Source organism: Natrix helvetica, assembly GCF_964273705.1.
Source record: "Natrix helvetica genome assembly, chromosome: 5".
NCBI lineage: Eukaryota > Metazoa > Chordata > Lepidosauria > Squamata > Natricidae > Natrix > Natrix helvetica.
Window position 1 is genome coordinate 101,831,039 of NC_138551.1, and position 27,281 is coordinate 101,858,319.

Below are 27,281 nucleotides of genomic sequence, written 5' to 3' on the forward strand. Positions count from 1 at the left end.
CCCGCCATCATCATTGGAAGCTCCTCCTCCTCCTCCTTAACTTTGGTAAAGGATAATTTTAGTATAGCTCAGAGTTGCAATGTCTGTCTGTCCAACCATAAGTCCATATGCCCATCCGTCCACCCAGGCCTGGTCAAAAGAGATAATGAAACTACTGTAAGGATTGTAGACAATTGATTTTGGAATAAATTCCAAAGAATAAATTCAGGAATCAAAATTTCTAATTCGTTAATGCGGGGAGGGGGGAACCGAGCCGAGCCTGATGCTGAAAACAGGCAAACAATGGGGGGGAAAGGCATTGAGGAAGCTTTCCCATTATTCATTGTGACAAGAATGAAAGTTAAGATTAGCAAGTTCCTTTTCTCCCCTCGGCACCCGCAAACACAAAAGAATATGGAAACAATTATGCACTCCGAAGGAGAATTTAAAAAGAGAGAGAGAGAGTTGGAGAGCATGCTAACACTCCAGTGCATGTACTGACACACGGATTCTAAGTGGGGGAGAAAGAAAGTAGAAAAAAGTGGCTCGCTTTTAGTGAAAATGGGAAGCTGAAAGATGAAACTGAAACAGAGGAGCAAAGGTCGCATTTGGGGAGAAAAGATTTACAACGCTTGTTCAATCAATGGGAAAATGGGATTTCACTTCCAAGGTTGGTCAAGAATCTCTTGAGTCTTGGCCCCTAGCCAAAATCTTGAACTTGTAGCCAAAATTATAGCCAAGAAAACTGAGCATTCCATTTTACAGAAAGAGACAAGCTTCCTAGCTTCTGTATACATTCACACAACACATTTAAGCAGGTCCACAATATGTTACAATGCATTCACATTCATTTTTGTATGGTTTGGTTTTGCAATGCCATGTTCTGTAGTGGAGAATCAACTGGTTTTAGAATAGAATAGAATAGAATAGACTAGACTACACGACTAGAGTAGAGTGGAGTGGAATGGAATGGAATGGAGCATTCACAACTTCTGGAGGCAAGTTGTTCCACTGATTAATTGTTTTAACTGTAAAGAAAATTCTCCTTAGTTCTAAGTTACTTCTCCCCTTGATTAGTTTCCTCCCATTGCTTCATGTCTGGCCTTCAGGTGCTTTAGAGAATAGTTTGACTCCCTCTTCTTTGTGGCAACCCCTGAGATATCAGAACACTGCTACCATGTCTCCCCTAGTCCTTCTTTAACCCAGTTAACCCATAACCCAGTTCCTGCAACCGTTCTTCATATGTTTTAGCCTCCAGCCCCCTAATCATCTTTGTCACTCTTGTCTGCACTCTTTCCAGAGTCTCCACAACTTGTCGCCACATCTTGTCTCCACATTTTGTCAGGTTATCATTCTGTATGTGGTGTGAACCCAGAAAATGGTCTAATCCCATAATCAGGATTAGTCTGTTGGGTGAGCTCAGCCACAAACCATTTTTCTTTCTGAAGTAGATAAAATCATTCTCCTCCTCATGGAACAAGGCTGTCAAGCCCAACCTTGCCAAACTAGGCTTCTCCCCAGCTTCAATACTCTAGATCAGTGATGGCGAACCTTTTTTGGCTCGTGTGCCAAAAGCGGGGTGAGCGCAGGGGGGGTCATGCGTGGATGTGCCACACCCATAATGTTTTGTGCACGACCCCAGCGTGCATGCGCGCATCACTAGCACTCCTCCCCCATTTTTTACATGCTTTTTTCACCCTCCCCAGGCTTCAGAGGCTTTATAGGAGGCTGGGGAGGGCAAAAACAGCCTCTCCCCCCCCCCCGGAGGCCCTCCAGTGCGGAAAACTGGCTGTACAGGCAAACCGGAAGTTCTGGAACAGATTTCCAGTTTGCTCATATGGCCAGTTTTAGCCCTCCGGAGCCTTCAGGAGGCCTCCCTGAAAGCTCCGGAGGGCAAAAAAGCGACCCTACGAGCAAACTGGCTCGTAGGGTTGTTTTCTGCCCTCCAGAGCCTTCAGGGAAGTCTCCTGAACACTCCAGAGGGCTAAAATTGGCCTTACAAGCAAATTGGAAGTGACTTCCTGTTTGCTCATAGGGTCATTTTTTGCCCTCCGGAGCCTTCAGGGAAGCCTCCTGAAGCCTCCAGAGGGCTAAAACCGCCCCTACGAGCAAACTGGAAGTACGTTCCTGAAGTTTCAGTTTGCCTGTAGGGCCGGTTTTTCACCCCCCAGAGGCTTCAAGGAAAAATGGCCTCAAAAAGCCAAAACCAGCTGTCTAGCATGTGCATGTGTGCTGGCCAGCTGACAGGGCAACACCTCGTGTGCCCTGACAAATGGCTCCGCGTGCCATAGGTTCACCATCATGGCTCTAGATGGACTACGACCTAGCAAGACAAATTTTGTGACAAAGAGTGGAGGACATCAAGAGGCAGGTGGACTTAAGGAAAGCTCCATTGTTTCTGGCTCCAGATGCCATTAGATGTTCTGACCTAGGCTTCACAAAATCACGAGGCAGACTCCTTGTCCCGACAAAACCCCTTTATATTAGGCTAATGTGAATTCCTCTCATTCGCATCCAGCAAAGTCCCAGCAAACAGCCTTTCAAGGGTGAATTTGCAACCAAAGACCTCATCAGGCTTGGAGAGCTGCCAGGCTAATATCTTCCAAATGCAATGCTGTACAAGAAAATACTTGGCAAGGAGCCTCTGAGAATCACAAACAAATCTTCACACTAATTAATCTAACTAATTGTCTCCTGCAAACTCTACTCCCCTTTCACTGCTCTTTATTCCCTATGGGAGGGGCCATTCACCATCCACCTGTGCCTTTACTCCCGAGTCAGCCCCTGTTCCTTAAGTGTTCCCTTCTCCTGGCAACTCTGCGTATGTGCACACTGGCAAAAGGCTCCAGCTGTTCGTCTACCTCACTGATGTCTGACTCCAAAGGCAGCTGATAACTGGCATATGGCCCTGGCCCCATCTCTGCCTCTGATGCAGAACCCTCATCAGAGCCTTCCCCAGACTCCAGGACTGGCCCATCTTCTTCCCCAACCTCCTCACTGTCTGAATCTGCCACCAGTTCTGCTGGCAGACCACAACACCAGAAAGCATTTTCACTTGCACGCTGCCATGCACTTCCATCAGCCATCCTGTATGGCAAGTATAAAATGAAGGAAACGTTTTTGCCTTCCTCCAGCCCCCAGGAGCACTCTGCAGACTGCAGAAGGGCTAGAGAAAGCAAAAATACCCCCGTTTTTGCGAAGAACTGCCCACTTTCTGCCCGTTTTTTGCAAAAATGGGGGCATTTTTGCCTTCCCCCAGCCCTGCTGAAGCCTGCAGAGTGCTCCTGGGAGCCGGGGAGGGCAAAACCTTTTTTTCTCTTACTTACCTCTTTGAAACCTTGGTGCGTCTTATACACCAGTGCATCTTAGAGTCCGAAAAATGCGGCCTCTACAAAACCCGTGGAAGGATGGACTCCAAACTTTTGTCATGTGATGGATTCAGAAACTAGTCACTGCAGAGTATCCAAAATATCTGTCTGCCTTCGCAGAGTTTATTGCTTTTTATACAGTTTTTCACAAGCGGCAAAGAGTATATGGCAACAGCATCGTTATTGGCATATTCTCCTTGTCAATCTCTAAGAACATCCCAGCCAGGGTAGAGTCTCACATATCTAGATGGTTCCTGGTACCGCCTGGTGGTGCTAATTAGGTGAGCTCATAGACATTTGAGGTAAACAGTTACTGAGGCGCGGCAGTGTGCTGCTCATGGCCTCTATGTAACCTTTATATGACCCCTATCGCTACAGTCATGTACCGTGCGAGAACTTATTTGCATCTTTTTAACCATAATGAGCTTTATAACCCCATGTTGGAAGAGACAAGTAAACAGCTTTCATTTTTATAGATCTATCCAGAGAGGATCTGGCTGGGGGGGGGGGAACAGATCCCATGGAAATGAGCCAGGCTGAGGAAAACCAGGAATGTTCTCCAGCATGTTACTCATTCGATTCATTAAGGCTTTTGCAGGAGGAAAAATGAGCGCACAAAATTGTGTTTCGTGGCTCCGAAAGCACAGCCGTTGTGCACTTAGGTGGTGGAGCATCCACAACTCCCGCTTTTCTGTTGATTAATTTATTCACACAGGAAAATTGAAACAGGATTGAAAACCTTCACACACAGAGAGAGAGAGAGAGAGAGAGGGAGGGAGGGAGGGAGGGAGGGAGGGAGGGAGGGAGGGAGGGAATCTGTGTCTGAAACTAGATTTATAGAAAGCAAAACTGTTTTCAGAGTAAATTCCAAAATTTTAGGCTACTGGACAGGGGTGTTCACAAAGATGATGTCCAAAATGTTGGCTGTGACTGCAGAATCAAAATCCCATTATATATATAATATATATATATATATATATATATATATATATATATATATATATATATATATATATATATATATATATATATATATATATATATATATATATATATATATATATATATATATATATATATATATATATATATATATATATATATACACACATACATACATACATACATACATACATACATACATACATACATACATACATACATATATATATATATATATATATATATATATATATATATAATGGGATTTTGATTCTATATATATATAATGTATTTGTGTTACAACCCCTGGTATGCCCAAATATGGGAGGGAGCTCACTCCTCCCTCTTTCTGTCCTTCGGCTCATCACAGAAAAGCATGCAGGCAGAAACCCATATTTTTTTTATTTTTAATGTTGCCTTTTTATATTTGTGTTGTATTTGTGCTGATAAATAAAGAAAGGGAGACTAGTATGGATCCATTATATATATATATATATATATATATATATATATATATGTATGTATGTATGTATGTATGTATGTATGTATGTATATGTATATGTATATGTATATGTATATGTATATGTATATGTATATGTATATGTGTGTATATATATATATATATATATGTATATGTATATGTATATGTGTGTATATATATATATATATATATATATATATATATATATATATATATATATATATATATATATATATATATATATATATATATATATATATATATATATATATATATATATATATATATATATATATATATATATATATATATATATATATATATATATATAAATCATCTGCTTTTGTCCTCTTCCTCCTCTTCTCTCTCCTTGTCCACTGGGACAATCTTTTCCCATGCATCTGGTGATTTCCTTGGTGTGAACCCGTGTTTCCAACCTAGGCTGCTTGATAATGTGCAGACTACGACTTCAGAATTCCAAGATTGAGAGAGGGAGGCTTTATTGCATGTCTTCTGGAATTCAGTCCAGTCCCTTTACCAGAGGTGGCCATCAGAGGCTTCCACCCATCATCCATCCATCCATCCATCATCCATCCATCAACCATCCATTCCCTTGGATGGTCCTTGGAGGTCTTGGAGGTCTTCTAGTCCAGCCCCCTGCTCAAGCAGGAGAACCTATCCCATTTCAGCTAAGTGGCTGTATAGTTTCTCCTTAAAAACCTCCAGTGATGGCACGCCCACAATTTCTGAAGGCAAGTTGTTCCACTGGTTAATTGTCCTCACTGTTTGGAAGTTTCTTCTGAATTCCAGGATGCTTCTCTTTTTGTTTAGTTTCCAACCATTGTTTCTTGTCCTGCCCTCTGGTGCTTTGGAGAATAATTTGATCCCCACCTCTTTGTTTTCTAATCTTCTAGTCCAAACCCCTGCTCAAAACGAAGAATTGTTATTTTTTCAACATTCTCATAGCATTTAAACTTACTTTCCACCTATTTTTTTTCTGACATTAGTATTTGTTGGTTGTTTTTTTTTTCATTTTTACTCTTCAGCAGATTGCTGTCCTTTCCATACAAATCTCTGGGCATTCTATCACTCCACTTCATGATGGAAATCATTTTATTCTTTTTTTTTAATTATTCCATTCATGCTCGCTATTGATTTATTTGCCATATATACTGTATATAATATGTCATTAGCCTGGCCTTGAGCTATTCCAAACCACCTAACTCAAATGCAGTTACTTTGCTGCAGTTACTGAGATTCGCCACAGGATGGAGCCAGATAGTTGCAAATCTGATTTATGGTCATTCACACAGAGAGATAGACACCCTTCTCTCTTCCCCCAAATGAAGGTTTGGTTTGCTAGAATGTCACTAATCTCTCTTTTCTACTTGGGATATTTTTGGCTGTCACACATTTTTCATTTTTATTTCTAGTTTTCTGATTGCTCAGAATAGGTCAAATGATGTACAGATCTTAATGATAAAATCCAATTTTTGTCAGCGGAAAAGTTGGCTCCTTTAGAAATCAGACTGAACATTTTTTTAAAAGAAAACCCTAATAAAATATAATTTACGAAAATATACCAATGGGTGTGTGAGGAGAATGTATAGTTGAAGAACATTTGTAAAAACCATTTTAAGAAAGCTAATGCTGCATGCTACAAACACAAAAACATGAATTAGGCACACCCATTAATCAAGGCTGCAAAAATCATGCTGGCCACAAGATGTCAGGAAAACCCATCTTTTTCTGTACTTTGGCTGGATTTTGACCGCTCTTCTAGTCCTCATGAAGGAACATGTTTATAAATAATGTTTTTTTTTAAATAATCTAACGGCACAACCCAGCAATTAAATATTTAGCTGCCTCATTAGGGAGGGAGGGAGGGAGGGAGGGAGGGGGGGAATTCCTAAATATCTCATACTGAAATGTGGGGCAGGGGAGTAGCTTTTGCCTGAGCCATATTCGTCATATAAATTACAAGATAATATCTAAAGAAAATGGTTCTGCTTAGCCTGATGTCTCAAAAATATATTTTTTCTTCTATAAGGGCTGTAAATTTTGTTGGTAGGGCAGTATTCCAATCTTTAATTTTCCATTCATCGATCATTTATAATTTTATGCAAAATCCTTCAACGACTCAGCCAATTTATTATCCAATGTATAAGATCAGCTTTCAGGGATTAGAGTAATATATTGCATAAAAGGTTATCAATTTTTTTTAAAGCAGGGGGAAGGCTGGAAGACTGCGAAGCCTTAAAGTACAGTTGGAAAAAAAAATATGAAAAGCAGAATGCAGCCACCCACCAAACAGCAGCTTAGCGTTGAGGCAGAGATGTCGGCATTGGTTATCTGAGGTAATCTTCTTTCAAAAACAAGATTTGCCTCCATTGGGGACACGGGAGATCGATTTATAGCTCTGTTCTCGGACTTCCCATAGTTCAAGAACAGGCCACGGCCTCCATTTTGAATGTGGCCATTTCTAATCTCTCTCTCTATATATACACGTGTGTGTGTGTGTGTGTATGTGTGTTCCAGCATAACTCTGGAACGCCTCGAGCAATTTCAACCAAACTTGGTACACAGATGACTTATTCTCTGGAGACAAATACTATGGGGGTAAGACACCCCTCACACCCCTTGGGGTGTGTGTTCTGTTAAGATACAGCCTGTTGTGCTTTTCAATGACTTCTACTGTACAGCGCAGTAGAGTTGCCATGGTAACGGCTTCACAGTACTCCACGAGGGGGCTCTCCCTGTTAAGGGGGAAAAATCCAACATTAGAAATTGCATTTGGTCTGGACATTTCCCCCCTATAAATAAATACCTGGGTCATCAGCTAGTTATCGGCTAATAACAGATAGAGGCAGTGTGGTGTAGTGGTTAAGCTATCAGGCTAGAAGCCCAGAGACTGTGAGTTCGAATCCTGCTTCAGGCAAGAAGCCAACTGGGTGGCTTTGGGCCAGTCACACTCTCTCTGACCTAAGAAAGAGGCAATGGCGTACCACTTCTGAAAACCCATGCCAAGAAAACTTCAAGGACTAGAAAACGATCAGTGGGGCCAAAAAGGTCATTGCCCTAGACCAGGGGTGTCCAAACTTGACAACTTTAAGACTTGTGGACTTCAACTCCCAGAATTCCCCAGCCAGCTGGCTGGGGAATTCTGGGAGTTGAAGTCCACAAGTCTTAAAGTTGCCAAGTTTGGACACCCCTGCCCTAGACCATTTCAGACAAATAGCTGTCCAATCTCATCTTAAAAACCCCAAGTAATGGAACACCCAGACCCATAAGCCATTCCACTGATCACTTGTTCTCAGTGTCAAGAAATTTCTCCTAAGTTCTAGGTTGCTCCTCTCTTTGATCAAGCTTCCATTGATCACTTCTTTGTCCTGCCCACTAGTGATTTGGAGAAAGGCTCCATCCCCCTGTAATAGCCCCTCAAACCTTGGAAGACTGCTAACATGTCTCCTCTAGTCCTTCTCTTCCTTAGACCAGACATGCCCAAATCTTTTTAAAAAATCTTGTATTTTGTAAAATGAATGAATAAATAAATAAATAAATAAAATGGGGTGCAATGTAAATATGCAGCCCTCCCCCTTCTCTGCCCAGGTTAGCTTTCCAGTCTAATCCAAAAATTCCAGATAAGCATATTTTAAAACCCAGAGGGAACAATTCCAGGCCCTGTTCCATCTCCTTCTTGGGTCAAAGCAAAGTTCAGAAACCTACCCACAGGAAATCCTGCGCAGAGAGAGAAAAAGAGTTCAGGTAATCCTCAACTTATGACCACAACTGAACCGAACACTTCTGTTGCTTCCGTAAGAAACTTAAAACCCACCTGTTCAATTTAGCCGGCCTGGCCTAATCCCAAATTTTAGTCCCTCAAGTCTGCATTTTTAAATTTTTAGGGGTTCGCTTTTTAGATGATTTTAACTTTTATTATTCTGTACAGCTGAATTTAGGTTTAATTCGTTTTTAAGGGTATGTAAGGGTATTTATTTTTTTTATCTGTTTTTAATGTAATGCCTGTACACCGCCCCGAGTCCCTTCGGGGAGAGGGGGCGGTCTATAAATTTTGAAAAATAAAAATAAAATAAATAAATAAGTGAGAAATTTGTTCAGTGAGTTTTGCCACATTTTAACGACTTTTCTTGCCACATTTGGGCAGAAGTTGCCCAACAGAAATTGCCTTCAGAAGTTATGGGAGCTTCATCACTGGAAGCTTTTAAGAAGAGACTGGACTGCCATCTGTCAGAAATGGTGTAAGGTCTCCTTCATGGGCAGGAGGTTAGACTAGAAGACCTCCAAGATCCCTAATACCACTCTATAAAAGCCCTTGTAAAACCACACCTAGAGTACTGCTCCAAGTTTTGGTCACCATGGTATAAAAAAGATGTTGAGACTCTAGAAAAAGTGAGAAGAGCAACCAAGATGATTAGGGGACTGGAGACTAAAACATATGAAGAACAGTTGCAGGAACTGGGCATGACTAGTCTAGTGAAGAGAAAGAACAGAGGAGGCATGATAGTAGTCTTCCAATATTTGAGGGGCTGCCACAGAGAGGAAGGGGTCAAGCTATTCTCCAAAGCACCTGAATAATGGATGGAAACTGGCCAAGGAGAGATTCAACCTGGAAATAAGGAGAAATTTTCTGCCGGTGAGAACAATCAATCCATGGAACAGAAGTTGCCTTCAGACGTTGTGGGAGCTTCATCACTGGAAGCTTTCAAGAAGAGACTAGACTGTCATCTATCAGAAATGGCGTAGGGTCTCCTGCTTGGGCGGGGGGGAGGGAGGGAGGTAGGTTTGGACTAGTTGACCTACAAGGTCTGTTCCTACTCTGTTAATCTGTTAACTTCAAGGACAAAGACCCGGTTTTGCTAGCAAGTATCTTCCTCCCATCCCAGGCTCGCCAGAAATACAAAGTTGCCAAGGAAGCTCCGCGCAAAAATCCACCTGCAAAGTCGTACTTCGTCTTGAATCGGTCACCAGGACGCATTCAGACGTTCTTCTAGAACCAGGACATGTCACCACCTTCTGGGCTGCCCCCCCACCTGGACCCATCTGGGAAGAGGCCAGTCCGGGATATCCCACATTCGGCGGATCTCCCCACCCACCCACTGCACCCACTGCGCAGGTTACTAGTCCTCGTTGCGCAACGGGGTTAACATTCAAGTCCCAAGTTAATTCAAGTCCCAGGTTCAGCCGCCTGCAGGGGCCGCTCGCCACCCTCGGGACACGTGACGGGCCGGTCTCGCGAAAGCGGCCAAGCTTCGCTGCGGATCCCGCTTTGCCACCTTGCTCGGGGCATGGCTTTCTCCGGCTTCTCCCGCGAGACCCTCCTGGGGGGCACAGCGGCCGTCGGGGCGGCGCTGGCGGTGGGCTTCCTCGCGGGTAAGGCGACACGTGGGAAAGCCTCCTTCCGGGCAAGGGGCAGTCCCGGGCGATCGCGGACACGGGGGAAGGGGACGGGGAGGATGGGAAGCGGCAACCTGGCGCCTGCGTGGGTGGAAGAGGGAGCCCCCCCCCTCTCCTAGCGCTAGGGGGTGGGGGTGGGAGGTGGGAGGGCAAGGGGAATCCCCACCTGAGAAGGACTTTCCCATCCCCGAGATGAGCTCCCCCCCCTCCCCCAGCTTGCCCCGTTCACGACTTTGCTTCCCACAACCCTCCCAGTGATCGTCCGGGTTTAGGGTCGCTTTGGGAATGGGACTGCGTCCGTGGGCCACCTGATGGAGAAAGGAGGCTGGCAAGCAGGCAACTGTCCCCCTGCCGCCTAGCGGCGCTCGGGAGAATTGCAGCCTAGAACTGGCCAGCGCTGAAAGCGGGGCTGGTTAGAAAATAGTAGGATAGGATAGGATAGGATAGGATAGGATAGGATAGGATAGGATAGGATAGGATAGGATAGGATAGGATAGGAAAGGAAAGGAAAGGAAAGGAAAGGAAAGGAAAGGAAAGGAAAGGAAAGGAAAGGAAAGGAATAGGAAGTAGAATAGAATAGAATAGAATAGAATAGAATAGAATAGAATAGAATAGAATAGAATAGAATAGAATAGAATAGAATAGAATAGAATAGAATTCTTTATTGGCCAAGTGTGATTGGACACAGAAGGAATTTGTCTGTGGTGCATATGCTCCCAGTGTACATAAAAAGACAAGATACATTCATCAAGAATCATAGGTATCGCACTTAATGATAGTAATAGGGTACAAATAAGCAATCAGGAAACAATATCAATATAAATCATAAGAATAGAAGCAACAAAGTTACAATCCTGCAGTCATAAGTGGGAGGAGATGGGTGATAGGAATGAAGAGAAGACTAATAGTAATGCAGCCTTAGTGAATGGTTTGTCAGTGGTGAGGGAATTATTTGTTTAGCAGAGTGAAGGCATTTGGGGAAAAACTGTCCTTGTGTCTAGTTGTCTTGGTGTGCAGTGCTCTATAGTGTCATTTTGAGGGTAGGAGTTGAAACCATTTATGTCCAGGATGTGAGGGGTCTTTAGATATTTTCACAGCCCTCTTTTTGACTCGTAGAGTGTACAGGTCCTCAATGGGAGGCAGGTTGGTAGCAATTGTTTTTTCTGCAGTTCTGATTATCCATTGAAGTCTGTGTCTGTCTTATTGGGTTGCAGAGCCAAATCAGACAGTTATGGGGGTGCAGATGACAGACTCAATAATGTCTCTGTAGAACTGAATCAGCAGCTCCTTGGGCAGTTTGAGCTACATGAGTTGGCGCAGAAAGAACATTCTTTATTGTCCTTTTGGGGGGCAAGGGAAGGGGTCAGGACCTCTCCGCCTAAACTGGGGAGGAAGGGGGGATTAGATTGCAGGATCTCCAGCTTTTTAATTCTGCAGCCCCAGTCCAAAATTATCCTAAATCTCTGGCTGGGAGAGAATTCTGGGAGTTGAAGTCCGTCCCACATTAAAGTGTCCAAGTTTGATAAAAAGTGGGTGAGGGGATTTAAACACAGTGGGGTCTTCTTCCCACCATCATTTCCTGTCTCATAACTGTCTCTGATTCGAACTGTGTCCTGGAATTTCTCAGCTGCGTGATCCAAACAAGCTCAATCATCCTTTGGAGAGAGATACCTAACTAACTTTAAAAATTTAAGCAAATAATAATAATAATAATAATAATTTTATTTGTTAGCCGCAACCCTCTCCCGAAGGACTCGGGGCGGCGTACAATCAAAACAAATAAAATACAGATAAAGACAAACATACATACATAAGAACAAAGACATATACATGTGCATGTGCATGGAGGAGGTAGACTACTGAGTGAGCACAATTAAAAAACACAATTTAAAATCCCATTGAATAAAATTACCGAATTAAAAAAAACCGTCAGGAGCGTTATGAAATTATGGTTGAGCCAGGCCAGCTATTTGGAATAGGTGGGTCTTGAGCTTTACACGGAAGGAGCGGAGGTCAGTGGTGGTCCTAATATCCGGAGGGAGGTCATTCCACAGGGCTGGGCCCGCCACAGAGAAGGCTCTGCTCCTAGGCGCCGCCCCTTGGCACTGTCTGGTGGACGGCACCTGGAGAAGTCCCTCTCTGTGCGAGCGGATGGGTCGTAGGGAAGTGAAAAATAAATAGAAGTGAAAAATAAATAGGGACTAGTGAAATAAAGAATGTATGTTAAGATAGAGAAGTAAACAATATGATGATGATTATATATGATTGTTAAAAGGACCATAATATAATTTTATGTTTTCATTAGAAGATGTGTTAAGCGGGGGAAATGAATAGAGTTATTAATTAAGATTATTAATATTGTAAGATTAGGGAATTATCATTAATGCAATGAATATTGTAAATCTTGACTGTACAGGGACATTTGTACGCAGACGACACACTGTTTAATGGATAATGATGTGTTCAAATTTAAAAATAATTAAAAAATAATTTTAAAAAAACTTAAGCAGGATGGGAGACCAAGAAATGCAAGGCCTTTAGGGCCAAATGGAGCCATCTTTAAAATGCCGGAAGACGTTTAGGGGAAACCACTTGGGTATTTTTGACGAGAAGGTGCATTGTTGTGTCTGAGTAGCCATCAAAGCCGAATCAGATCAAAAGAAGCGGGTTGTTGGTGTTGTTTTTTGCCCTTCGGCAAGTGATAGGAACAGACTTTTTGACAAGGGTGCTTTGGGGCAAGCTGTGATCAAAACGTCACGGTGACAGGAAACTGGGCCTATGCTTAGGAGGATTGGAGTAGATTGGGCTAAGCCCCAATTAGTCTACTTAGTTCCCTAAGCCAAGATTCACCGATTCACCATTGTCCCATCCATCTTAATCTTCTGATAAGGCAGGGGTGTCAAACTCGATTTCATTGAAGATGAAATTTGAAAGATGAGTTGTGTTTGATCTGGGGGGGGAGGTGGGAGTGGCCAGCTCGACATCACTCATGTTGGGGGCACCCGTGGTGGCCCGAGCACTCTGCCAGTGATAAAGGGCTCCCAAGGGAGGGCCCTTGTCAGCTCCATTTTGGCTGCCACAGGCACTGCGGGCCAGTCCTTTACTGTTTCCATGGCGGCCTTACGGGTCTGATCTAAGCACCACATAGGCCGGATTCCCCCCCCCCCCAGCCTTGAGTTTGACACCCCTGTGATAAAGTTTTTTCTTCTGGGCAGGATGACATGTTCAACATACATGTTTTTAAGCGCTCATGCGTACCTCTAGCAAAAGATTCACACAGCATGCTAAGCTTGGTGTTAGTTTTGGTTAGGTTTTAACAGCTTATTGTCATGGATGAAAATGTATTGTATTGATACAACAAACAAACAAACAGGGGAAAGTGAGTTAATTTATTCCAGATTGCTGTTTTGTTTTGTTTTTTTGGACTCATACCTTGAGCAAGGGAGATTTCCAAGATCTCTTCCAGCCCTATGATCTATGACTTTCAACTCCGTCCCCCGAGTAAATTTAGAAACCAGGATATAAGTATGTTGTGTGAACAAGGAGTGATGTTCCTGACAGCCCCTCTTCTGAGCTTATTTCAATGTGTTCTTAGCAAGCATTTTAAAGATAGGTACAGATACAGATTAACAGAGTTGGAAGGGACCTTGTAGGTCATCCAGTCCAACCCCCTGCCCAAGCAGGAGACCCTACACCAGTGATGGCAAACGTTTTTCTGCCCGGGTGCCAAAAGGGTGTGCAATATCGCTTGTGTGTGTGTCCACAACCATAATACTATGCCCTTCCCCTGCACATGCACACACAACCCTCTTGCGCTCCCCCCTCCCCCGTGCAAGCACACAGGCCTCACAGAAGCCTCTGGATTTCCGGTAGGTCCATTGGGCCATTTATCACCCTCCCCAGGCTTCACAGGTTTTCGAGGAGCCTGGGGAGGGCAAAAAATGGCCCAACACGCAAACTGGAAGTTCAGGAACAGACTTCCGGATTGGCCATTTGGCCATTTTTCGTCCTCTGGAGGCTTCCCTGAAGCCTCTGGAAGGCAAAAAATGGGCCCAACGGGCAAACCAGAAGTTTGTTTCCAAACTTCCGGTAGGCCCGTTGGGCCCATTTTTTGCCATCCACAGGCTCCGGAGGCTTTCCTGAAGCCTGGGGAGGGCAAAAATGGCCTCTCCCCACCCTCTGTGTCACGATGTTAAAAAGTTTGCTAGGCCTGAACTGACATTCAAGAGTTAAACTAAGAAAGCTTTATTGCGCAGGTCATAAAAGTTCTTATCTGAAAGTGATTTATTGCGCATGCATCACACATTCCAGAGAACTAATTCCCTTCTTCTTTGTTCGGCTGCCAACTTGGCAACCAGAACTTTTATTATCAAAATGTAACCAATTAGTTATTTTCTGTTTCATTTACTTTTATTATTTTCGTATTAAAGTTTGTTTATTAATTAGAATACTTTTTAAAGACTTTTATTTCTTTTCTTAATATCTCAAAAGATATGCGGAAGGGAATCAGCCTCGGTCCATTGATCTCAGATTTCTCCAGGGTGTTTTTCCCCTGACACTCTGGAAGGTCAAAAATCAGCTGGCCAGCGTGCACATGCACACTGGAGCTGACATGGGGCAAGGCCTCGCGTACCCTCAGATATGGCTCCGCGTGCCACCTGTGGCACGTGTGCCATAGGTTTGCCATCATGGCCTTACACCATTTCTGACAGATGACAGTCCAGTCTCTTCTTGAAAGCTCCCAGGGATGAAGCTCCCAGAACTTCTGAATGAAAAGCTGTCCCATGGGTTGAATTAAATATTAACAAATATTAAAAGCATTTATTATATGGCTGAGGATGGATTGATTTGCTTTCGAAAGGCAGAAGATACCGTGGGTCGGATTTATTTACCTTTGGCACCTCCGGGCATTCCTGGAGCTTCCTGCAAGGGAGTGGCAACCTACACAAATACGTCCTGGATCACTCGGTACGAGAGCACCCTCTTTTGAAGAAGCTGAGATTGGTAAGTCCCAGATGTCAATGGATCATTAAATAAAACTAATGCCCCAAACTAATGCCTGTATTGTGTGCCTGGCGTAGACTTAGTTTAACTTTTTTTTAATTGAGTTATATAAGATAAAACAAGATACAAAATACCAAAGTAAATAGGAGAACGGTGGGAAGGAAGAAGGGGAAGAGAAGTGAGAAAGGATAGGGGGAAAAAGAAAACACACATTGACTTCCGACACTCTCTGTTGTGGTAAAATAAGGCATTAACATCTAATCACAACTTTTTTTTTCTCAATAATATAAAGAAGTCATTTCTATAAAGATCTATCAGTCTAATCGGTAAAACCCAAAATGAGAATTTCATGCTTTTCCACAAAGTTTAGACGCCGTCTCCATATGGAAACAAAAATACTTATATTCTTTTCTTGGATCAGAATTGTCGGTTTTGCCATTTCAGCCAATTCCATCAACCATTTGTCCAGGGTGAAGATCAAAGTGTCCTTCCATTTTTGTCATGGTGTAGACATATATATAGGGACGTGGTGGCTCAGTGGCTAAGATGCTGAGCTTGTTGATCAGAAAGGTCGGCAGTTCGGTGGTTTGAATCCCTAGTGCGCTCTGTGCACCTTCGACATTGAGTCATGCCAGCCACGTGACCACAGAGATGTCTTCAGACAGCACTGGATCTTTGGCTTAGAAACGAAGATGAGCATCACCCCTAGAGCTGGAAACAACTAGCACACATGTGCAAGGGGAACTGTTAACCTTTACCTTTAGACACATATATATGAACCTGCCCTCTCCCTTCCCCCTCCCATGTATTCCTCTTTCCCGCCCTGTCTACGATCCTGGAACTTTGCCCCAAATCAATCAGGCGCTTCCCCATTGGTCCACTGGAGAACGAACCTCATGGCTGGCTTTTCAGAGGAAGCTGCGATGGAACTGACATCACAAACAATTGCCGCTCTAGGATGCCGCACTCACTCTCCTGAACGGCCCAGGCGTTCCAGGGTTATGCTGGAACATACAGACACAGACACACACAGGGGTGTCTTACCTCACCAGTATTTGTTTCCAGAGGGCAAGTCATCTGTGTACCAAGTTTGGTTGAAATTGCTCCAGGTGCTCCAGAATTATGCTAGAACATACATACATACATACATACATACATACATACATACATACATACATACAGCCTTTTTTTTTTCAAGAGAGAGAGAGCCCCCGGTGTGGCCTGGGGCTCGAGGTCTGCATTAAACAATAGATTGAATTGTGGGATAGAGAGAGGACATGCAGGAATTCTCAGTTTCCAGAGGTCCTCCCTGCCAGACATGCTAAGGCTCTTTCAGGAATGGCATTCATGGAATTGCAGAAGAGTTTCTCATGTGGGCCCCTGTTTTGCTTTCTCTAGGCTGCATCTTCTACTCCTGGCAAAAAGCTGTGGATCTCTTCTGATCAGGCCCAGTTGGTGGCAAACCTGATCAGGCTTGTTGGAGCAAAAAAGGTAATTGAGATAGGTAAGTGAGATTGCCTACAACCAGGAAGATGCGGGATTCAGTCCCAGAATAAAGCGGCCACCTTACAGGTCACAGTCTAATCTTCTACCGGCAGTACTCAGATTACAACTGATCCCTTCCCTCAAACTCCCACACTGTGGCAAAATAAAACTGAAAGGCAGTTTGTTTTAAACTGTCTGTCACGGCTGCATCTCCTGTCCAAGCTTCATGAACTGACAACCTGACATTAGCAATGGGGGTGGAGTGGGGGAGGGAAAGATTGGGCTGTAAGAAAGAAGGGGGGGGGGAATGGCAGCCCAGCTGAATCTTATAAGAAGCTTCAGCCAGCCAAGGTCAACCATCTGCGTGCAGAGCTGGGAACCAACAACCTATCCCCTAAACAATATACAAGCACCTTAACTGGACATTTACAGATAACTTTACTTACTTTAATTTACTTTGCATTGTTGGCATGGCTACCTCTGCAACCATTGGCAAAAACAAATGGCCAGGAGTCTTTCTTTGCTAGATGACTGAGTGGGATGGTTGACACCATCCTTTTCTTCTGAGGATGTGTCTACTCTGGGATTCCTCAAAACTTAAGAGCTAGAGGAGGGGTGTCAAATTCAACTTCATTGAGGACCGCATCAGGATTGTGTTTGACCTCAGGGTGGGTGGAGTGGGCGTGACCAAGTGGGTGTGGGCAGCTCGAGTTGGGGATGCATGTGGTGGTTGAGCGCTGTGCCAGAGAAAACGGGCTCCCAAGCTTTGTTTTCGGCTGCCCCTCTGCCAGTCTCCTACAACCCTCTGCCAGCAAAAACAAAGTTCCACGGGCCAGTCCTTTGCTGTTTCCAGGGCAGCCCCGGGGCCGGATCTAAGCACCCCACGGGCTGGATTCGGCCCCCAGGCCTTGAGTTTGATACCCCTGAGCTAGAGTGTTGGAGGAGAAAGCTGATACTACTTTGCTGTTAAGAAGAATGGGGTATGAAATCAGTCCTTGATTTTGATTTAGTGATTGCTTGAAGTTACAATGGCACTGAAGCGTGACTTATAACCGGTGCTCACATTTTAGGCCATAGTAGTGTTGTGGTTAGAATGCAGAATTGCAGGCTGACTCTGCCCATTGCCATTAGTTTGATCCTGATGGCTCAAGATTGACTCAGCCTTCCATCCTTCTGAGGTCAGTAAAATGAGGACCCAGCTTGTTGGGGGGAACAGGCTGACTCTGTAAACAGCTTAGAGAGGGGCTGTAAAGCACAATGAAGCGGTATATAAGTCTAAGTGCTATTGCCCTTCCTTCCTTCCTTCATCCATTCATTCCCTCATCCATTCATCCATCCATGATGCACAGTGGCTAGAATGCAGAATTGCAGGCTGACTCTGCCCATTGCCATCAGTTCGATCCTGATGGCTCAAGGTTGACTCAGCCTTCCATCCTTTCAAGGTGGGTAAAATGAGGACCCAGCTTGTTGGGGGCAAGAGGCTTACTCTATATACACTATACAGCTTAGAGAGGGGCCGTAAAGCATGATGAAGCAGTATATAAGTCTAAGTGCTATTGCTATCCTCATGCTCACGAGATCAAAATTCGGGCACATTGGCCTGTATTTTCGGCAGGTGCAGTGTCCCAGCGTTACGTGATCCCCATTTGTGATTTTTCCAGCCGACATCCGACAAGCAAAGTCAATGAGGGAAGCTGGGTTTGTGTAAGGACTGCGTGATTCACTGAACAACCGCAGTGGTTTGCTTAACAACCACGGCAATAAAGGTTGTAAAATTGAGCCTTTAAAAAAAACCTTTCTCAGCAATGAACATTTTACAGTTGTAAGTGGAGGGCTACCTGTATGTTCTCATTCATTCGGAAACCGGAACACCCTTCAACCGCCTTTTTTGTCATTTCTCCGTAGGAGTTTCTGCTGGGTACAATACTTTAAGCATGGCTCTAGTCCTACCAGAGGATGGCAGAATTGTTGCCTGCGAGATCAATGAAGATTTGGCCAGTATCGGAAAGCCAGTGTGGAAAGAGGTAGAGTAAGGCACCCGGTGTTCTGACCCAGCCTTAGCAGAACCAATAAACAGAATCCTTGCCCCCAAAACCCCCTCTTTATTGAGCTTCTGTGAATTAATGGCATTCACCCCCACAAACAGTCCAGGCAAGAGTTAACTGCAGTGCAGACCTTATCAGTTGCTTGCGATAATTGCAAGGCCATGAGCTCCCAGCCAAAAGGCTGCAAATTAAGTTTTGGCAAGCAATCTCTGTGGCAGGAAACTTGATGAGCAAAATCTTCAGAAATACAAACTGTTGTGTCCTACGACAACCACTCCTCTTTCCTTTTATTTATTCCCCAGCCAGGGAGGGGCCATTCAGCATCCACGTGTGCCTTTCTTCCCGAGTCAGCTCCTTGTCCTCAGTTGTTCTCCTCTCCTGACAGCTCTGCGCATACGCGCATCTGGAACCGGCCCCAGCTGTTCTTCCTCCCCACTTATTTCCGACTCCGAAGACAGCTGGGAAATGTCGGACAGTCCTGGCTCTATCTCTGCTTCTGACACAGAGCTTTCCCCAGATTGCAGGAATGGCCAAAGTTCCTCCCCAACTTCCTCACACACACAAACGCACACACAAGGTGGGGAGGCTGAGCATCTGGGACCTCAAAACGTTGCCAATCCCTTCCTTGTGAAATCTTTGATCTGTTTTCTTTCCTTCCAGGCTGGGGTGCTACGTAAGATCGATCTAAGGATAAAACCAGCCATTGAAACGTTAGGTAGGTGGAAGCAAAGGGGTCTGACTGGAAGGGTTGGGGGGCTTGGGGGAGGTCTGTTCAGGCATCAACACTCCCTTGCTTTGGCCCATCACGCTCCCTGCCTGCCTGTTGCTAAGTGAAACATTTGTTAAATGAGTTTTGCCAGTGACGTGCAGTCAGGTGAGGCAAGTGAGGCACAGCCTCACCACTCTCATCATGAAAAAAAAAAAGTAAAAGGAAAAAGCTGAGCTAGTTGCTGCCTCACCGTGGATGACTCTGCTTAACCTCACTGGTGCTCTCCCTCCCCAAGTGTAGTGACTTCCTCCCCAGGCCCCCATTCATTTCTCTCTCTCACACACACAGCTGGATAAAACTATATAAAAATCTAGCCCAGCTTCACTGATTACAAGTTTGAAAAGGCAACGTGGCTCCATCTGCAATCAAACTACACTTGGGGAGGGAGAGCACAAGCGAGCACTGAGGAGACCACAGAAGGAGGCAGGAAGCCAGGCAAAGAGCCATGGTCCAATCCAACTTCTGTGTGTGTGTGTGTGTGTGTGTTTGAGAGAGGGGGAGGAAGGGAAGGAGGGGAAGGAGAAGAAAAAGAAAGGAGCAAAGGAGAAAAACAAATGCTGTCGCTTTAAATTGGAACTGAGCATGCCTGGCTGTGGAATTCTGGGAGTTGAAGTCCACAAGTCTAAAAATATTTGAAACCCAGCACTGTGTCAGTGCCTCACCAGTCATAAACCTCACCGCATGTCACTGAGTTTTGCCCCATTTTATACCTTTTTTGGCACAGTTGTTAAGCGAATCACCGCGAGATGGGTGGCAAATGAATGCAACAAATAAGTAATAAACAAATTGAGGGCGAGACTTCCTGAATCATTAAGGTAGTCCTCCACTTACGACCACAATTGAGCACAAAAGTTCTGTTGCTAAGGGAGGTGTTCGTTAAGTGAATCTTGCCCACTTTTTACGACCTTCCTTGCCACAGTTGTTCAGTGAATCACTGCATTTGTTAAGTGAGCAACACGGTTGTTAAGTAAATCCCGTTTCCCCCATTGACTCAGCTTGTGAGAAGGTCACGAAAGCAAATGGTGCGGCCCTGGGACAATGCGACCGTCATAAAGATGAGTCAATTGCCAAGCATCTGAATTTAGACCACATGTCCACGGGGATGCTGCAACGGTCATAAGTGCGAAAAATGGTCCCAAGTCTTTTTTTTTTCAAGGCTACTGTAACTCCAGTCACTAAGCAAACTGTCGTAAGTCGACGACTACATGTAATGAGATGGATTGTTCCATATTTTTAAAGAAAAATCAGAGAATCTAAAGTTCATGTCAATTAAAAAGATCAGCAAAGGAAGTTTCAGTTCTGTTGCCCAAAATCTTTCAAATTCCATCTTTTTCATAGTTGACGTGAATTGGGTAAAATGTTCCCTTTCTCGCTTGCATGGAATTATTCAACATTAGTGAAAGTGATGGAGGCCCTTTTGCTAATCCCTTTGATGCAATCAACCCTTCCTGAATTCTCCCAAGATGCAGGACACATGAAGACTTAGTTTTAATCCCGTTGCACGGGAGAGTTGGCATGTCAAGGAAAATGAAAACAGCATTTAAAACTCATCAGGGCAAGTGGCAAATCGCAAAATCATATTTCAACCCTGCAAAAGTGTCTTTGATGTTTCTAGACCTTAAGAAAGACCAAAAAAAAAAAGAGGAGATGGTTATATTGTTCCCCCTAGGGTGGCTCAGTGGCTAAAATGCTGAGTTTGTTGATCAGAGAGTTCGGAAGTTTCGCGATTTGAATCCCTAGCGCTGCATAACGAAATGAGTTCCCTTCACTTGTCCCAGCTTTTGCCAACCTACCAGTTCAAAAGCACGTAAAAATGAAAGTAGAAAAATAGGAACCACCTTTGGTGGGAAGGTAACAGCGTTCTGTGCGCATTCGGCATTGAGTCATGCCAGCCACATGACCACAGAGACATCTTGGGACAGCGCTGGCTCTTCGGCTTTGAAACGGAGATGAGCACTGCCCCCTAGAGTCAGAACAATTAGCACATATGTGTGAGGGAAACCTTTACAACACGCTGTCTTTGTTTTTTCTTTTGAAGATGTTTTGCTTCTCATCCAAGAAGCTTCTTTAGTTCTGACAGGATGGTGGGGAATGAAAGGATTTATATTCCTTGCCTGCAGCTGGTCATTTGCATACTTTTAGAAGGTTGTTGAAGCACTTGGAAGTTTATCTCTGTCCTCAGGGTCACCAAAAGAAAAAAACAAGAAAGTCCAGTTGCCTCCTGAAAAAGCACTTTTGGGCCAACCATTACCCTGATGACTGAGAATCTCTACAGACTTTTAGCTATACAATTTGGGATGAAGACCCTTTGAATGGTGTGGGAATAGGAATGGATTTCCAGGGGAAAAAATGGCAGACTACAGGAACCATTCAGGTAACCCCGAGGACGGAGATAAACCTCCAAGTGACCTCAACGAGCCTCTAAAAGGATGCAAAATGACCAATCGTCTGCAAGGAATATAAATCCTTCCATTCCCCACTATCCTGTCAGAGCTGAAGAAGCTTATTGGATGAGAAGTGAAATGTCTTCAAAAGAAAAAACAGGAAAGTCCAGTTTGCCTCCTGAAAAAGCACATTTGGGAGTGATTGGAACTCCATCCCCAAAACTTGTGGTTTCACAAATAGAATCATGTCTAAATAGCAAGGTTGGTTTGGCTTAAGAGGAAACTGGAATTCAGGATTCTCATCATTCCTCATCCCCTTCCCTTTGCAGTCTGGACTTGTCCGAATAGCAATAGCACTTAGACTTATATACCGCTTCACAGTATTTTTACAGCCCTCTCTAGGTGGTTTACAGCGTCAGCACATTGCCCCCAACAATTTGGGTCCCCATTTTACCCATCTCAGAAGGATGAAAGGCTGAGTCAACCTTGAGCTGGTCAGGATCGAACTGCAGTCAGTTGGCAGAATTAGCCTGCGATACTGCATTGTAACCACTGTGCATCATGGATGGATGGATGGATGGATGGGGGAAGGAGGAAAGGAATCGAATTGCAGTCAGGAGAATTGGCCTGCAATACTGCCTTTCAACCAGTGCAGATAAGAGTACAACGACAGAGAGAAAGTAGACAGAAGGGATTTTTTTGCATTTTAAAAAAAACCAAAAGCTTATTTTGATATTTTTTTTAATGTAGAGGAACTTCTGGCCAATGGTGAAGCTGGAACCTTTGACCTGGCTTTCATCCATGCGGACGAAGAGAGTTACAACGATTACTACGAAAAATGTTTACGGCTCATAAAAAAAGGGAAGATATTAGTGCTTGACAATGTAAGTACTTTGGAAAAAGTGGGAACAGAGCAGACCTTGGTGGTTTTTCTGGATTAGAACCTTTTTTATCTTCTTCTTTAACCTTCTTTTGGGTCCCTGGCCAGAGGGGAGAAAAGATCAGCTATAAAGCATATTCTCAAGAAAAAGTAGAAGGTTCAGCCTGAGGCCCAAATCCAAAACTACCCTTTGGAATCTAACTTTTCTTCTCCTTCAGAAGAACCAGTTCTTTCCAGACCTGCAAGATCCTCTAAATGCCAATAATCTTACGTTAATGCTAGATCATCTGGAGGTCAAATAGTCCAACTCCCTGCTCAGTAAAAGGATTCATTGAGTCACCCTAAACAAACCTATTTGTAAATCCATCCAGTAGGATGGAGGAGTCCTCCACTTTTCTAAGCAAAATCTTAAGATCAAAGCAAAATCTTTTAATATTCTCCCCGAATCTCCTTTTTTTAGAAACTTTCAGACCTCTAGGCCTGTGATAGGATAGAATAGAATAACAGAGTTGGAAGGGACATTGGAGGTCTTCTAGTCCAACCCCCTGCCTAGGCTGGAAACCTTACACCACTTCAGACAAATAGTTATCCAACATCTTCTTAAAAACGTCCAGTGTTGGAGCATTCACAGCTTCTGGAGGCAATTTGTTCCACTGATTAATTGTTCTAACTGTCAGGAAATTTCTCCTTAGTTCTAGGTTGCTTCTCTCCTTGATTAGTTTCCACCCATTGCTTCTTGTTCTACCCTCAGGTGCCTTGGAGAATAGTTTGACTCCCTCTTCTTTGTGGCAACCCCTGAGATATTGGAACACTGCTATCATGTCTCCCCTAGTCCTTCTTTCTCTTAAGCCAGGGGTGTCCAAACTTGGGAACTTTAAGACTTGTGGACTTCAACTCCCAGAATTCCCCACCCAGCCAATTCTGGGAGTTGAAGTCCACAAGTCTTAAAGTTCCCAAGTTTGGACACCCCTGTCTTAAGCTAAACATACCCAGTTCCTGCAAGTGTTCTTCATATGTTTTAGTCTCCAGTCCCCTAATCATCTTTCTTGGTCTTCTCTGCACTCTTTCTAGAGTCTCCACATCTTTTCTACATTGTGGTGACCAAAACTGAATGCAGTATTCAAGTGTGGCCTTACCAAAGCATTATAAAGTGGTATTAACACTTCATGTGATCTTGATTCTATCCCTCTGTTTATGCAGCCTAGAACTGTGTTGGCTTTTGGGGCAGCTGCTGCACGAATGGCGAACCTATAGCATGCGTGCCACAGGTCACAAGTTTGAACTGCAGCTGTGTTAGCCCTTCGAGGCAGGGCCAGGTCAGGAAACAGACAAACCAGCAAAACTAGTGATTGAAAGAGGCTACAGTGACAGAGTCTTGAAAACTGAGACCGTTTTCCCTTCACTGCCTTCATAACAAGGGGTCCCCAATGCTTGGTGCATGGACTGGCACTGGGCACAAACAAGCAAAGCCCCATTTGCAGGATGCAGGCAGCATACGAAACCAGACCCCCTTCAGTCCAAGAAAAATTGTCTCTCCACAGAAGTGGTCAGTTGCTCAAAAGAACAGAATGTCAGGGTTCCAAATAGCATCCAAAAGTAATAGCATCCAAGGCAAAGTATTGCTCAAAGTTCCAATTCATTAAGAGATCCATGTTGGCACATCTGGGAAAACCCAAACCTGAAAGCTTCCCAGTTTTCCCCACCCAGTTGAAAGTTCAAGATCTTGCCCCCACACCCACAAGTCCATCACATGGTCCAATCTTCCACTGCCATGCTGGCAGTTCCACCCATCCAATTCCGGTCAGGTGCAGAGGTGCAGAGACAAAGGATGACCTTGGCTTTCTAGAAAGAATTTTGTTATGGCTACATAGTATGCAACAACTTATAATCCCTCCTCCCATTTTCCCACGATAGAAAATGCATAGTAAGAATAATAGAAAGTGTGGCAGGCCAAAGATCCAAAGGAAAAGATGGCTGCAGGCCTGACACAGAACAGAGTTGGAAGGGACCTTGGAGGGCTTCTAGTCCAACCCCCTGCTCAGGCTGGGGGCTGCTGCCCTGTATCACAGAGTCCAGGTCAGGCAATGCTACTTTTGCTTTCCTAGATGTTTTGCTGGAGGCTAAAATGAAGAACGGTTGCAGGAATTGGGCATGTCTAGTTTAATGAAGACTCACAGACTCACTGGAGAAGAGCCTCATGCTGGGAAAGATAGAGAGCAAAAGAAGAAATGGACGACAGAGAATGAGGTGGCTGGATGGAGTCACCAAAGCAGTCGGAGCTTCAATGGACTCCAGAGGATGGTAGAGGACAGGAAGGTCTGGAGGAATGTTGTCCATGGGGTTGTGATGGGTCAGACACAACTTCGCAACTAACAACAAGTTTAATGAAAAGAAGGACTAGGGGTGACATGATAGCAGGATTCCAATATCTCAGGATCTGCCACAAAGAAGAGGGAGTCAAACTATTCTCCAAAGCAGCTGATGGTAGAACAAGAAGCAACGGGTAGAAACTAATCAAGGAGAGAAGCAACTTACAAATAAGGAGAAATTTCCTGACAAAACAATAAACCAGTGGAATGGCTTTCCTCCAGATGTTGTGGGTGTTGCAACACTGGAATTTTTTAAAGAAGAGACTGGAGAGCCATTTGCCTGAAATGGTACAGTTTTGCCTGCCTGAGCAGGGGGTTGGACTCGAAGATCTCCAAGATCCCTTCCAGCTCTGTTATTCTGTAATTTTGCTTCTGGCAAAATTCTGCTTTGGATTACTTTCTCCCCAGGAAGGATTAAGGTTGCAGTGCAGTCCACACTGACTTTGCAATAAACTTTCCTGTCTGTGTGGAATCTTTGCTTTAGCCTGGGTAGTTCATAAAACAAAGGTCCGATTGTAAACTTAAGTCATAATGGAAAGGTAGGGCAAGGCAGCCCTTTGGAACAGATTGTAGAGGCCCCAATTGCCTGCAACTCACTGAACCGGCCAGCAGTTTCCAGGTTTGTGTGGTTGCAGCAGAACACAGATGTCTTAGCGGTTTAGTCCTGAGAAAAGAGGTAGCTATTTTAATGAGCCTCAGCCAAGGGTTACATTTGGGTTTCCAGACCTTCTCTGACGGCTATCTCCAATGTAACAGTGTTGTAATACATGGCGTGAATCTTGCATGCTCTGTATGGTTATCTCTCTGTTTTCTAACAGGTTTTGGTATCGGGAAAAGTACTTAAACCTGGCAAAAGTGATCGCGCAGCCCAACATATTCATCAGCTAAACGAAAAAATCTTCCACGATCCTCGTGTGAACATAAGCATGATCCTGATTGGAAATGGGATGACTTTAGGATTTAAGCTATAGTTAAGGAGGGGAAGGAAGATAGGATATGCTGAGCACTCTCAGTCCTCAGGGATAATCATTTAGAGATGTGAAATTGTCTATTTTGTCCTTATTTCTTTAAATGTGCTTAGGGTGGCATTGTGCATTACATAAATTTAAAAAAACACCAAATCCTAAAATGTCCTTTCAGTTTTAAGCATCGCTTTATTTGTTTGTATCCTGTCTTAATTGTTTTTACAAATAACTCAAGGTGGCAAACATATCCAAAGGACATTCCTACTTCTGTTTTCCCCATAACAACAGCCCTGTGAGGTGACAAAATCACCCAGCTGGCTTTCATACCTAAGGTAAAGGTAAAGGTTCCCCTGCATATGCGTTCTAGTCGTTCCTGACTGTAGGGGGCAGTGCTCATCTCCATTTTGAAGCCGAAGAGCCAGCTGAAGACATCTCCATGGTCATGTGGCCAGTATAACTAAACACCAAAGGCACACAGAGCGCTGTTACCTTCTCACCAAAGGTGGTTCCTATTTTTCTACTTGCATGTTTACATGCTTTCGAACTGCTAGGTTGGCAGAAGCTGGGACAAGTAATGGGAGCTCACTCCATTATGCAGTGCTAGGGATTCGAACTGCTGAACTGCCAACCTTCTGATCGACAAGCTCAGTGTCTTAGCCACTGAGCCACTTCGTCCCTTGTAGGACTAGAACACAACAGTTTTCTGCTTTTTACCTGGTACCTTAAGTCGCCTAGATTGGAGTGGTGTATAAATAAATACATTTACTATATATAGATATACAGTATTTCCATTTTCATATTTTTCAATGTTTCGGTTTATTTTCTGCTGGGAGCGGGCATCCAAATTTCCTTTATTAAGGTGTGCCAGTGTGTTCACAGAAAAAGAAAATGACAATAAAGGTTATCTTATATCTGTCTCACATTTCCTTGTGAAGCTTGAGCTGAACTGCGTGGGGTGAATACTCCTGTTTATATTTCAGTTGGGCTGCAAGAGAGTGATGGGATCAAAGGTCACCCAGTCACCTCCATGGTTGAGTGAAAGCGGCCAACCTGGATATTTCTCCCAGGCTGATTCCAACATCCTAGTCACTATTCCATGATTTTCCCTTTGTTACATCTTGTACAACGGAGTACTTTAAAAAAAAAACACCACAATTTGGTAGGTTCTCATTGCTAGAATCAAAGTGAGACACGG

At 44.0% G+C, this 27,281-nt stretch overlaps 1 protein-coding gene across 1 annotated transcript; it reads left to right on the forward strand.

The window, feature by feature from the left end:
* The first annotated feature begins 10,013 nt into the window (after positions 1-10,013).
* On the forward strand, positions 10,014-27,008 carry COMTD1 (catechol-O-methyltransferase domain containing 1). The gene is made up of 7 exons (XM_081956533.1): positions 10,014-10,161; positions 15,047-15,189; positions 16,588-16,693; positions 18,580-18,698; positions 19,380-19,434; positions 22,623-22,756; positions 25,940-27,008. The coding sequence occupies exons 1-7, from the start codon at positions 10,077-10,079 to the stop codon at positions 26,090-26,092; spliced, it is 795 nt and encodes a 264-aa protein (XP_081812659.1). The 5' UTR covers positions 10,014-10,076; the 3' UTR covers positions 26,093-27,008.
* The last annotated feature ends 273 nt before the right edge of the window (positions 27,009-27,281 follow it).